Source organism: Mercenaria mercenaria, chromosome 2 (assembly GCF_021730395.1).
Source record: "Mercenaria mercenaria strain notata chromosome 2, MADL_Memer_1, whole genome shotgun sequence".
In the NCBI taxonomy this organism is placed as follows: Eukaryota; Metazoa; Mollusca; class Bivalvia; order Venerida; family Veneridae; genus Mercenaria; species Mercenaria mercenaria.
The window spans coordinates 24,995,211-25,010,011 of NC_069362.1; the positions used below are offsets into that span (position 1 = coordinate 24,995,211).

The 14,801-nt window shown below is 34.3% G+C and overlaps 1 protein-coding gene across 1 annotated transcript; it reads left to right on the forward strand.

Moving 5' to 3' along the window:
- Window positions 1-13,072: 13,072 nt before the first annotated feature.
- Window positions 13,073-14,588, forward strand: LOC123562618 (uncharacterized). The gene is made up of 3 exons (XM_053523119.1): window positions 13,073-13,248; window positions 13,472-14,003; window positions 14,273-14,588. The coding sequence occupies exons 1-2, from the start codon at window positions 13,094-13,096 to the stop codon at window positions 13,935-13,937; spliced, it is 621 nt and encodes a 206-aa protein (XP_053379094.1). The 5' UTR covers window positions 13,073-13,093; the 3' UTR covers window positions 13,938-14,003; window positions 14,273-14,588.
- The last annotated feature ends 213 nt before the right edge of the window (window positions 14,589-14,801 follow it).

A 14,801-nucleotide genomic window follows, 5' to 3' on the forward strand; every position in this document is an offset into this window, starting at 1 on the left:
TTATTTAGAAAGAGGAATCTAAAACGTTTCGTTTATATAAGATGTTAGATTTATACTGAAATTTGTATCGTGAAAATTGTAAAGCACTGTTTCAAAAAACTTACGTCAAACATTTTGTTAATTATGGAACGCCATTACTGCATTGTATTGTTATGTATAAATCTATATGGCAAGTCTAGCACCGTGTATGTAATATATTATTGTAATTTGTAATTGTGTGCTAGTCTATAGCACATCTAATTAATGTCCGTTGTAGTGTATGGCATTAGATATTATATCGATACCAACTATGATATAACGTTTGATTTACATTGAATTTTGTTAATTTGTAGTTGTAAATAATAGCTGCAGTTTATCATTTCCGTATCTATAATGTTTCATCATAAAAGTTTCATATCATTTTCATACTTCAATTTTAGTCTTTTAAGTAAGTAATTTTTGTAATAATGGAAGTAATTAGTGACGTATTTTAATCACGTGACGTATGAACTTAGTAGCACATATGTTTTGTATAAGTAGCACGTATTATTTATGGGAGCCTACGGAGATCTGGTGTACCCAAAGGAGCAGTTTTATGCCCTGACTTATTTGTTTTGCTATGGTGCTTACCATATGTTATATATTTTAGCTTCTTCCGCCAGGCCAGACGATTTTCCTGGTGATGTCATAACCCGGAAGTACAATGCCCGAGGTTCACTTGTCTTCACTCGCCTGGATGTGATATTCCCAGCGCAGAGCTTTCGTCCCATGGTTGTGCCGTAAACCGCAAAGACGCTGATTTTTGTTATCCTCTGAAGTCAGCTCAGGGATGCAATCACCTACCACCATAGGGAGCCAAAACGGAATCAACGTATTCACGGTTTAAAGGGACTTGATTAACAGATACGTTTATATATTGTTTGTGCTACTTAAAGTTCGCAAATTAAATTAAAGACCTGTGTCACGTCACTTTAAAATGGAACTGCAAGAACTTTGTATCTGGTGATACTGAACTTTGAATTTTTTTTCTTTCTTTCTTATAATCAGTTTTTTTTTCATATCATCTATTCATTGTTTATAATCATCTATGTAAATAAATTTGTAAATATTGTTTTGATGGTTACTGTCGCCGGTACGGCCATTCCTGTCACAGGAAGTAAGAAGTCAAGAAGCTGGAAGTAAGAAGTGTGGAAGTTGGGAATCTGAAGTCGAAAGTCAGGAAGCTGGAAGTCAGAGGTGCGGAAGTTAGAAGTCAGAAGTGTGGAAGTTAGAAGTAGGAAGTAGGAAGTCAAGAAGTTGGAAGTGAGAAGTGCAAAAGTTAGAAGTCAGATGTGGGAAGTACGGAATCAATTGTCCATCCAGGGCTTCCATACTTATGTATGTATATGGTGACATTGAAAAAATTTAATCTTCTGTGAATGGGCAGCAATGTAAAACTGCTTTTGTAACCGATTTGAATAATTGATTGAATGGACAAAAGCGCGACCAAGTTGTCTTGTCGTACGATGACTGTTAACGATAATTTTAACCCTTAGCATGCTAGCGGCAAGTAATTCTGCCTTTTCGACCCGTGCAGACCAAGATCAATCTGATCATGGTCCGCACTGTTCGCCATTCAGTCAATAACTTTTTGTTACGCACCCCTTTTAAAAGTTAATGGTACTGTCCTAATTAAAAGACGGACAAGTTCAATATAGAAATTTAGCAGGTTTAAGGCTTAAACACTTCCATTCTGAGAACCAAACGTTTGTATTTAAATGATTTATATGGTAGTATCTTGTGAGTTAATTTTTAAAAATATCTATAATGCATAGATCTATTATTGTTAGTTTTATAAAATGTCATGGCTACTCATTTAATGTCATCATTTCCAATATATGCACTGTGATATATCTTAATAGTATTCTTTGCAAATGTGATATAAATCCGAAATTGTGTTGTTGTTTTTCATTGTTGTGTATTTTATAGGAAAAGTTTATTAGGTACACTGCTCGTTAATAATTCATTCAATTCTTGTATGTCGGTGTATTAAAGATCTGTAATTAGTGTCCTAAGTTGCTGTAGCCATGGTATCATTTTCCTTTTATGATCTTTTAATGATTCCATAAAATGTTTTACAGAAAGACACACAAAACAACGGATATTAATTCACTGTCTTGTCGCATGCAAGTTTGGTACAGGAAATTTTCTGCGAAAATACATGACATACGGAAGTTCATGTAATGATTGGATTGAATATTCTCCTGGAATCTGTGCACGCAACACAATTTTCTGCAAATGCGTTTGGTTTTTTCATTTCATTTTATATGATTATTAATATTTGTGTTTCTAAAAAGTTAGGAATACTTCGATAAGAAGAGTGCAGTTTTTTCCGGATTTTTTTCGGATTTATTTTGATTATGATATAGATTAACAAATGGCTACACAAAATGAGTGTGTCCCTTGGGCTTGTCTGCATATTGAAGAACTAGTCCGTATTTTGGACATTCATAATTCAGAAAGTAAAGAAAGGCGGGAAAAGTTTCAAGAAAAACTTGATTCATTAAAGGAACGCCAGGAAGAGCTACAACAAAGAAGTGTGTCTCGTCTTAGAAATGAGGGTATTCATATTGACTTTGAGTCCGTGAAAAGACGAGCAAAAGCTCCCAGAGGCTCTAAATGGTTCGACAGTGACGTAGCAGGTGAAATTCGAAGAAAAATTATGAAAGACAAATTGAAAGAACTTTTAAAGCCAAGAGATGCAGTAGCCGAAGATGAAACTGACTTTGATTATGAGTCCGAATCAGAATATGACATTGATGCTGAATACGGCGACAGAGTTTCTAGAAGAAAATCACTTTCAAGGGGTCCGTCGAGAGAACCAACAAAATTAGATAAGATAAGTGAAGAAGAGACACTAGCAGTATCTGATGCGGAAAAATCAACGCATGGAAAGGTAAAAACGGTCCAAGTACGAGTCAAAAAGCTTGGATCAAAACGCACAGTTAAAGCTGTCGGACATATTGTTTCGACGACGAAGTTTTTGAGCAAGGTGTCACGTAAAAACGCAAAATCAAATTCGATAGATAACACTAAAAGTGAAGAAAGGATATCATTCGCTAAGAAGAAATCAGTAGACACAGCTTCGACAAGTTCTTTGAAAAATAAATCTGAAATAACAACTCCAAGATATGGTGCCAAGTAACTTTTGTGTAATGATTAAATACCAATTTTTCATTTTCTTCGGATAATGGGGAAAGAAAAACAATGAGCTACATCTGGTTTTCAAGAATTTTAATGGATATTAAATGCATTTGTGTAATCTGTAGCATTATGTAATATATAATGTTCGTTAGCAATACAATATGTTTAAACTAGATTTGCCTTATCATCTCAAAAGATTTTTATCAGGGACACTTACCTATAGCTGAAACACTGGTCTATCTTCTGCCCTAATAAGTTTATAATAGCTATGATGGAAAGAAAAGCGTGTTTTCAGACATAATATCGATTTGTAAAACTATGAAATATCATTTAAAATTTTTCTTCTCCTTACAAATTAAACGTCATTGAGATTAAAGTGACGGAGGGAGTTTAAGGGATAATACAGCCCAGTGTTTTTCCGTTGAATACAATCATTGTCTGGAGTTCAGATGAGATGGAATTATATCACGAGGGTGCAGCCCAAGTGATTTAATAATGCGCATCTAAACGACAAACAATGATTTTATTCACGAGGAAATTACCGTTTGAGATATATTATTTCGATTGTTGGGGTAGGTTTACCCACTACCAGAGTTATAAGTCTACTTCTGATAATCATAGAATCTCTATTTTATTCCATGTCAGATCAAAAAGATGTTCATGCGCTACACAAAATAGTTCCATTCATGAACAGGTCGCGGATGAATTATCAATGACCAAGCAGTCTTAATTTACAACTTGTCTCCATTCACACTGACAATTTAGATTATATAAGATCCATAGATGATAAGTTATTCAAGCCCATCGTTACCTAACTGCATTCTAGTTCACCGTTTAGATAACGTTAATTCCTGTTTCATGTGAGGTCACGTGGAGCTCATCTTAGATCTGAGGCACATTTGCGTTTGTTTCACATACATGTATTTTAATAGATAGCATTATAGAGTGTTGCAAATAGATCAGAACTATATCAATATCGGTTTAAAGTCATATCTGCGCCGGATAAAAAATATATGTCATTTACAATTTACTGTTAGGGATATTCAAATTATGCCTGATAAAGCTAATTGGGCATCTCTGGTAAATGTTTTGTGTAATTTAGGATTTTGCTCAAGGTGTTGCACAGTTAATACTCGTATACCAAAATATAGATATGAATTCACTAGGTTAAGATTGTCTTTTCATAAACTACAAGTGGAAATTACTATGTTGATTTTCTCATGGCGCGGTTCATATCTATAAAGCAAAGGTAGAGAATGTTAACAGTTCATAGTGAATTTCGTTTTCGCTTTGCATGCAAACTTTTTTTAGAATAAAGTTACTAACTGTACAGTGAAATGACAGTTTAATAGGCAAAATGTAAATTCAGGATTTTTTTTCTTTATCTTGTAGGGATAACGCATGTTTGTTTCCGTGTTATAACGTCTGCAGAATCCCGAGGGATTGGTTGGTGCCCGAGCCCGTCAGGGCGAGGGTACCAACGTATCCCGAGGGATTCTGAAGACGTTATAACACGAAATGAGCATGCTTTAACGCTCTTCTAGCATAAAACGTGGAAAAACTAATAAATAGAGGATAATTGTTGGTTTCGGTGTAATATCACGTTATAATTTCACCGAGTGGGCACCAAAAGTGATATTTTCACGAGTGGCGCAGCCACGAGTGAAAATAACAACTTTTGGTGTTCACGAGTGAAATTACCGTGATATTACATCGATACCAACAATTTTTCTGTTTATTTTATGTCTAAAACTCTACTTTTGTTGTGTTTATTTCAATAAAATGTCGAAATTTGCGGGAAATTTTATCAGGAAGCATCGCAAAGATGACGTCATTTTAACGACGTCATCGTCATATTGTTTCCGGCTTTCAGTACGCTCGGTAAACTTTTTGACGTTAATCCGGGTATCAGATTTGATAATTTTCACTGAGTGGCCAGTGAGTTTATCAGGATATAATTCACCGTTATATTTCGATAAACCACCGAAAAACATAAAATAAATGAATATATTCTACCTCAACGTCATAAAATTTCCATGAAATGCGCGGTAAAGTCTACGTTGTTTAGTCACGTCGACGTCATTTCATTTTGAATTATCCGTTTTGAGGCCGTAATGCGTTTACGCTTTGCCACGGAACGCTCATATATAAAAAGGTGTTATAACAGCACGTGAGCGCGAGAATCTCTCTGTTAACACACGTTTTCTCTCCTGTTAAAACACCCCCGAAAAGTGACACTAACAGCAGTTTTATGCTAGAATTAACAAATAATCAAGGCCTTCGCGTTGTTTATCGTCTGATTTACCACGGTTCAGAGTTTAGATGCGTAAGAATTGAACCACGAGGGCGTTAGCCCGAGTGGTTAAATACTGAAGCATCTGAACAATGAACCGTGGTAAATTAGACGATAAATCACAAGAAGGCCTTGATTGTTTTCATTCTGACATGCTCATTGATATATTTTAATACGGGAAAACCGAAGGTTTTTCCGTCTATAGATAATGTGTACGTGTATATATGTCAAAGTAAACCTATATACCGTTCAACTTGGGAATATGTTCTATACCTTCACCGGTTTTGTTGTTGTTGTTCTCCCATAATTCTACCGGACCTGCTGCCGTGCTTGCGCAATAAATAATTTTCAGGACGACATTTGATAAAATAAAATTTCTTATGAACGATCGGGCGCCGCATTATTAAAACAAATTATTCTATCCAGTTGAAAATTCGCGGTATCAACAGAAATCGGTGTTATTCGGGTTTCTTCATGAAACGAGTTTATGGATGATTCAAGCGGCCCGCTTTTTGTTTCCAATAATGAATTATGGTGTAAGCTACATTACTGCACTGTTTGAATAACAAAACCATTGTTTATTTATTTCTTTGAATGTAGGAAAGCCAATAATTTCAAAAATGTCAATGTAAAACGAATATAGACACGCTGTCCTAATAAAATTTATTTATATACATAATTTTATCACATATTTATGTCACAAGTCACTGTGGTCCAGTGGTTAGTGCACATATTTTCCATGCGCGAGGTCCGAGTTCGAATCTCGTAAGGTGCTTGAATTTTTTTTTTTGTTTAGCTTAGGCCCAATTTATTTTTTTTTTCTTTATATTCATCACACTTTTTTCAATTACTGGAACACAAATCAATAATAAGTATAGTAACCAATGTTCTGTCTGTAAATTTTGAACAAAATATTCGAAGGCATGGAAAAGCATATATCGATATTGCTTATCTCCCCTCCCTTCCACAATCTTTCACATACATTGCAACTACTTTCTAAAAGTCAATTCATTGACTAGAGTTTTAGTAAAATTACACTTGGAAAAAAAATGTTGGCTATAAACTTGAGAGGCTCACTACGATCACTATCAAGCTAAGAAATTAACCTTAATCATATTCAGAAAAAGGTACCAGACTGTTAGCAGTTAGGTAAATTAAATTGAATTTCGACCAAGAGTGTTTGTGTTATATATAAAATTCTGGTCAAGAACTTTTTACAATGAATTTGAAATAAGAATTTCACAAGTAAATGGTTGTTTGTCATTCTCACATACACGAGTTTTACCATAGCTGTATTAGTGGAACACAATTTGTCCTAAAAGAGTGTCATTTGACAATAATGGCATTTAAAAGAATTAAAATAGTCCGTGTTTAGGATAGCAGGATTATGTAAGTTCCGGTATCTGTACTACAAAAGAATATCAGAACAAGATGATATTGAATGTGATGTTACGCAGGCATAATGTGTAAATTGTTGTGTTTTATTTTTTGGATTGTTTTGTCGTTTTTAGAAACTATTTGTTTGTAACAAATGAACTGAAAAGAATATGTGCATTTCCGGATTCAGAAATTTGTATTAGAGAAACAAATTGATAGCAAAGGCATGATCGTTGTAAACAGAAACAAAATTGGTAATATTATGTATAAATAAAGGACTTGCATTTATCTGTATATAATAAAATATTTATCCAAAACTACTGAGTAAGAGTGTGTTTTACTCATGCTCACTGACAGCACATAAAGGCCTGATATTGGGTCACTTTTGAATGACTGTTGCACCATATATAATACTATGAGGAAAATTTTGTAAATGACAAAGTGTTCGAATTTATCAATTTTCGTACAGCCCCTTTTACATACCCCTTTCCGGCGCTCACTTCGTGTGAGTTAAAATTTGCTTACTAGATATAAATTTGAATTATGTAAAGTTTTCAGCAAAAGCATTATTTTGATACCAATAAATGATAACAATTTGCAGAAATAAAAAAGTGACATGTCAAAAATCCCCCGTTATCTGTCCGGGTTTATGCAACAGTTTCGTTTTTGTCGTGTTGAGCGACATGTGAAGTTTCCACTTTTCTCTATTTTATCATCAGTACAACTAATGGTGCATTTTGGGACTAGATTCTGTGCACCCAAATATCACTATTATCTTAAACTCATGAACACTATTTTCCATTGTCTGTCTAGTCTTGATACATTTGAAGAAATGATTAGATCTATGTTCATTTAAACAAAACTTTTTAAAACATTTCCCCTTCTTATTTTTATAACAATAGCAAAACCATCAGGCTTACTGTCAAAACTGAAAGCCAAACAGAAAATATCAGAAAGAACAATTTAATGCAGAAAAAAAGAAAGAATCCGTATCACTATCACTAGGTTTTCCCGTCAGATAGGCAGCGCCTAATTTCATATTAAATATTATACTGGACTTCATTTACGCGAGGAGTCATATATCGGACGTCTTGCGGCAATTTGACGTCATAATTGACGTCATAATGCTCTCTTACCGGTCCGTGCGTCAACCGTTGTTTATCGCAGAATATATAGAGCTTGATTTTCTTCTTTGTTTAACTGGAAATCAAATCGAGTCATGTTAGAATAGCTGTTAATGAATGACAGATATTGGAACGGGACTCTGACTCTTAAGTGCAGTTCGATTAGTCTTCGAAGTACGTTCAGACAGCATTTGATTACTTTGAAAATATTTTCATTTTGATATTTCTCAGGTGTTTTCACCTTCCTGTTTAATAAAAATCTGCTTTATAGGACCATATTTTGCCCAAATCACATTTTCAACACCTAATCGAATGCTTTGATCTCGACAATATCCGTTTTGAGGTCACTGTAATTCGTAATGGAATTATACTGATGTATTTTTAATTTCGTTGCAGAAAACAATATAAAAGTAAATATTGTGAAATATTCAATTTTCGTGGAGTTTGTGGTTGCAATATCCCAACGAACAATCAAACATTGATCATTTTATCTTGAAAAGTTGAAATCCAATTCAAGTCCCCATAGAATAACCGTTTTTGACCAAAAACCACAAAATTTCATACCCACAAAAATTAATTGATTTCACAATATTTTAATGTAGCCACTATGGAATATTCTAATTTTGCTAGTCAGAAAATCCAGGCATGGAATACATATATGGGATGCATTCTTTTCTGTTCAATATCATATTACAAAAAAATGTAATTGATACTTTCACTGTAGTTTTTTTTATGTAGAAGATACTTTAATCAATCGTTAATCATACAGGTGTTTTCTCTATATCTGTTTACATGCATAATTAGCAGATATTGGAGCCATATTACCGTAGGATGTGTCGTTGAAGTATCTAATCAGCTGATAGTTGTTTAGATGACTAGTAAATGTGATATTAAAGAGTGATAATATTTGGTAGATTGGGTCGTTGACATTTGATGCATGTTTGTCCGAAATGAAATACCTTATGGTTAGAAGGTACTAAATAACCCTGCTACTATTTTCTTTGTAAAAATAACAATGCATAACATGTTTTATCAGGATTTAAATGCAGGATTTCACTTTTTGCAAAACTACCCTTCTATTGAAGATCTGTCCTTAGGCAATCAAAAAAAGCTCGCCCGCTTAGTTCAATAGGGAGAGCGTTGGCGTACGGATCGCGGGGTCGTGAGTTCGATTCCTTGGCGGGGCGTATGTTCTCCTGGACAATTTGATGTAAGACATTGTGTCTGAAATCATTTGTCTTCCACCTCTGATTCATGTGGGGAAGTTGGCAGTTACTTGTGGAGAACAGGTTTGTACTGGTACAGAATCCAGGAACACTGGTTAGGTTAACTGCCCGCCGTTACATAACTGAAATGCTATTGAAAAAACGGCGTTAAACCCAAAACAAACAAACAAACAAACACAGCAAAAACATGAGGCTAACGATAAGGCATTGAAAGCATGATTACATGAATCAAAATAGCTTGTATTTATTGGGCGGGAAAATGACACTATATACTGATATGGACTACATTCGAGTTGACCACGAAGGTATATCCGGTGAATACTATCTTCATACCTTATCAGTTTCTGACTTGGATCTTTATACCAACTGGTGTTTAGTCAAATGGTGTTGATATCTATTTTCCATTTTATGCTTCAGTAAAATAGTGCCCACTTGTGATGAAATAAGGCACGAAGGGCACCTGGGGTCTTTCTCCACCATCAGAGCTGGAAAGTCGCCATATGACCTATAATGTATCGGTGCGACGTTAAACCCAACAAAATAAATAAATTAAATCTTACAATTATCATTATTCCTGTTGCTGATAATGCCTTTCAGCTTTTGAAGCTTTTTGGAAAACTTGTGATCTCTTTTTTACGTTTGATCCTTTATCAATACAATAAGCCTCTTAGTCGATGCAAACTGATTTTTTCCCTCACTTGTGCCCACCTGCGATGTATGACATAATTCTGCAAGTATTTTAACACCTGTGTTCACATTCCACACATTGCATATCATGCAAACCTGTGTCCACATGCTGTATATTGCCTAACATGCAAGTACATTACACACCTGTCTTTTGTATATTGCATATCATGCAAGCACATTACACGCTTGCGTCCACATGCTATATATTGCATATCATGCAGTTACTTTATATGTCATAAATAAACTCATTCAGGCTGAATGAACATTTCCATTTCATTAGCTCGACCATTTAAAGAATAGGTAGCGCTATTGGATTCACTCATGCGTCGGCGTCGGCGTCTGCGTCGGCATCGGCGTCCAGATTTGGTTAAGTTTTACCGTCCATGAACAGGCTCAATCAAATCGAGCCTGCAACATTTTCGTTTTTGTCGTGTTGAACGACCTGTGAAGTTTCCACTTTTTTCTATTTGTATGTAAGCTGGTATCTCAGTAACTACTAATGGGAATGGATTGAAACTTCACACAGTTATTCACTGTGATAAATTGACTAACATTGCATAGGTTCCATAACTCTATTTCGCTTCTTTTTTTTTCTTACAAAATTATGCCCTTTTTTCGACATAGAATTTTTGGTTAAGGTGTTATATGTAAGCTGGTATCTCAGTACCCACTAATAGGAATGGATTTGAAACATCACACACTTGATCACTGTCATAATCTGATATGCATTGCACAGGCTCCATAACTCAACTTTGCATTTTTACAAAATTATGCCCCTTTTTCTACTTTTTAGGTTAAGTTTTTGTATGTAAGCTGGTATCTCAGTACGCACTAATGGGAATGAATTGAAACTTCATACAATTTGCCATTGTTATGAACTGATGTGCATTTTACAGATTCCATAACCCTGCTTTGCAATTTACAAAATTATTCCCCTTTTTCAACTTTTTTTCATTCAACTGACAAGGCTGTTGAATAGTCGAGCGTTGCTGTCAGCCGACATCTCTTGTTTTGTTAATGTAATGTTTCGTGTACGTGCACAGATCTTTATGGATTTATTTTGAATTTGTCTTCGATATCATATTCAGATATAATATAAAATGAGTCATCATGTCATTTTATACGCTATAATCATTGATTTTTAATGTTGAAAATTAGATTTTATGAATAAATGTTTAGAAATGGAGCTGCTGTTTTAACATTATATATAGAGTACTTTAAAGTTTACGTTTATGCGTCTGTGTGACACAGCCTGTAGATGTATTTATGATTTTAAGTCGTGTTAACGTCGTTGTCTGAGAGGCATGTGATTTGGACACATATCTTGACTCAATTGTATGGCATCACTATTGATAAAGAATCCATTTAAAATATCTATCATTTCTCATTGTAAACTTATCGCTGTTGAAATCTGCCAAAATCTATTACGAAATGTAACGAGATACGATATATCTGTAACATATTAAGAAACACAATTGTATATTTTAGCAAATGAGAAAAAAAAAGTTGACAGATACCAAAGTTGTTTTTGATAAAGCATGATACAATGCAGATACGTCATGTTTTACGCCAAAAGAAAGACTGAAGTTGATGAATGGATTTGAGAATTTATATAGCAGAGACAAACGATAGCAACATTATCATAAGAAGAACAGACTTTTGATATGCATGTACAGAAAATGGCAGTTCTGTCAAACAAAACAATGGACAGCATCATTATAATGCGGGATTCAATAAAACAAACAATCAATACATCACTTCCTTTATAAGCGTTTCTGACGACAGGTATACAATGTTTCAAAGGAAGGTACCTATTTCAAATTCTAATGTGTAAATGAGCAAGCAATGATTCGGTTTTTAGAAGCAATCCCTCTGAAATAAACAAGGTAACAATGGCACAATGCCATTCTAATTACTTACGTATTCCAAATTGTCTCATTTTCAAGAAACAAATACAAAAAGAAGAACAATATAATGCGATTTTAAGTACTTACGTTTCCGAAAAGTGTGTCATTTGCAAAAATAAGTATAGAAAACAGACGAATGAATAATGAAATAAATGGAATTGTAATTCATTGAAATAACTGACCAGCAAACTGTCCATTTTGGATGGGATAAAGTTATCTGCATGATCAGTTTCAAGATTCGCAGTAAAATCACCAGAAAAGATTCCATTAAATAATGTATCTATGAAATGATTTTAAAAAAGTTCAGCCATATCAGGTAGTGGGTTAGAAAGGCGGATATTTTATTTTCAGAGGAAATGAGCTTCAAAAATCAAGTAGAGTGTGCAGAATATTTAATGACAATAATGGTACCGTATTGTAATGCCGAAACCAATGAAGAGTAGAGTTAAATTAGTTGTCCGATAGAATGTACTCCTTAATTATTTTTTTTAATTCTGACGGTTAACATTTATTAAAATTCATGACCTCACCAAGTTCCATACATAAATAGGATACACAAAAAAGTAATTACAGCTCTTATGCTAAAAAAACAATAATCAAAAAGCAGGCGGTATATAATAAAAGTGTCATTATAACAGTAACTCGTTCTTGGATATTGTATTCGGCTCTCGTGGATTTTGCCAGGCCGAATCACACACGGTGCGCTATACGGCACTCGTTTAAATTTCATAACACTTCTAGTATGCCGGGGTATCAAATATTTGTTATTAGTAATATATAAGTGTCATGTGGTGAGGTAGCCATGATATCTTTTATTATCCTTTAATGATTCCATAAAATTTCCTTAAGAGGACACACAACACAGCGGATATTAATCCACTGCCTTGTCGCAGTCAGGTTGGTACATGATATTAGTTCCCGCGAAAATACATATCAGACTAAGATTGATAAGATTCTAATGAATAGACCTACAAAGTCTGTTGAGATATAGAAATCTGTAAAAATGTTTATTTCTTTCTTCATACTCACACTGACATTTCATCAGAAAACAACTTTCTCCCTTGGTTAGAATCAGAGATAAGAGATATTTTATTTGTTCCTTAGAAAGTGCTGTTAAAGAGGATTATATGGCAGAGATATTTATTTTGAAAAAAAAAAAAACCAAAAAAAAAAAAAAAACTGTAACGATCAAATGTACTAGATTTTTTTTAATTGACTTATCTCCAATAAAAGGAATTCATATTCAGTATTCAGTCATCTATGAATAATAAGCGATAAGAAAAGGACTGACTTACTTTGATAGATAAAGACAGCAAGATGACAAGTTACAAAGCTATTCTTGTCTGTTTTCTATGTGTATATTTGCATACTAGCTTTGTGTGTGGATCTAAGAAGAAAGGTGTTGCTGCGTGGGGTTCTGGGTTACTCTGCAATGACTTCCTATCTCTCAATAATTTTAACATTTCTTGGTGGTAAGCATTATATCTTTTCTGTCATTGCATAAAAAAAATATTGGACAAAAAAAAAATGATATTTTCTATTTGAAACAAAACCAGGAAATAATTCCAGTATTTTTATTATAAAGAAAAAATAATTTCTAGCCACTTGTTACAAAAACAACGGTGTCGTATATCATAAAATTACTAAAGATATAGGTAGCAAATACTGATGAATTCAAAAATATTTGTTCAACAGGTATGACTATAAGAACGATCTCTCCACCTACCATAATGCCGTGACAAACGTGTGTCCATCATCCACCCACCACCTTCCTCAATTTGTGCTGCTGATCTGGAAATCGAAATGGAATGGCGCTATACACATGAACGTTTCCAGCAACGCCCCATTTATTTTAGTTCTGAACGAGCCTGACCAGGCAGATCAGACTAATATGACTCCACAAGCTATTGCTGAACTTTGGCCAGAAATTGAAAAACACTCTCATGGGAAACCAATAGTAAGTCCTGCCGCTGCGCATCATAATTTCCAATGGTACGATGAATTCTTCCGGATTTGCAATGGCTGCCGAATAGATTATATCGCTGCGCATGCATATAGCTGTAATGCCAATCATATCATGTCGTATTTGGAAAAAGCTGTACCACAGATACAACAAGCTTATCTGGTTGACGGAGTTTGCGTGTCCACGATCCACAGATGAACATCAGCAATTACATTTGATGAAAACACTGCTACCAAAGCTAGAGGCTGCGAATTACGTATTTAGGTAAACTGTCATAAGTTTAGTTGTTCAACAAAGCATGGTATATTAATATAAGGTCAATACTCTCTTTTGCTAATAGTTTTTATGTCCTAATTTTGTACAGTAATGTGGAATGATACGATAGTGTTGCTTCTTGGGCCTATTCAAGTGATTTAAATATTAAAGGTCAACGACAGACAGATTACTGGTTGAAATTGAATTTGGTAATGAATAAAAGCGGTCTAAATATATCACGATGAATATTTGTTGCTATATAAAATTCAATGTTTTAGATATTCATGGTTTATGGCTAGAGTAAAGCGAATATTCGGTAGTGGATTCATAAATCCGGCTGCTAGTCTTCTTCATAATGACTCATCCACACTGACGACAATCGGACACTTCTACAATAACTTCCACGGCAATGGACATTCTCCGCAAGTTGTGGGATAATTATATTAAAGATAAAGATAAAGACGGTTGAAAACATTTTTGTTCTTCATACTTCTTTAGCAGAAACGGAAAGACAAATAGTTTGAAATTATTGACGTCTTCGACATAGAATAAATTATTACCTTTTTCCAGATATAAAGAGTGATTTCAGGTAAATTCAACTCGAATAACAGCTTAGGTCATGAAATATATTCCCTTGTAGAATGTCATACATGTACCACTTTAAATGAATTTAAGACCTAAACATACTTAAATCGCCTTTTATACAATAAATACACAGTTCGCATTTACTGAACCAGCTTTAATTAAGCTCTATGTTTTTGGCATTGCGATTAGCATGTCTGACTTCTAAACTGGGGGACTTGAGTT

Coding starts and splice junctions, on each gene's coding strand:
- LOC123562618 (XM_053523119.1), top strand. CDS start 13,094: ATGACAAGTTACAAAGCTATTCTTGTCTGTTTTCTATGTGTATATTTG. Junction 13,249..13,471: donor AATTTTAACATTTCTTGGTG/GTAAGCATTATA, acceptor TTTGTTCAACAG/GTATGACTATAAGAACGATC.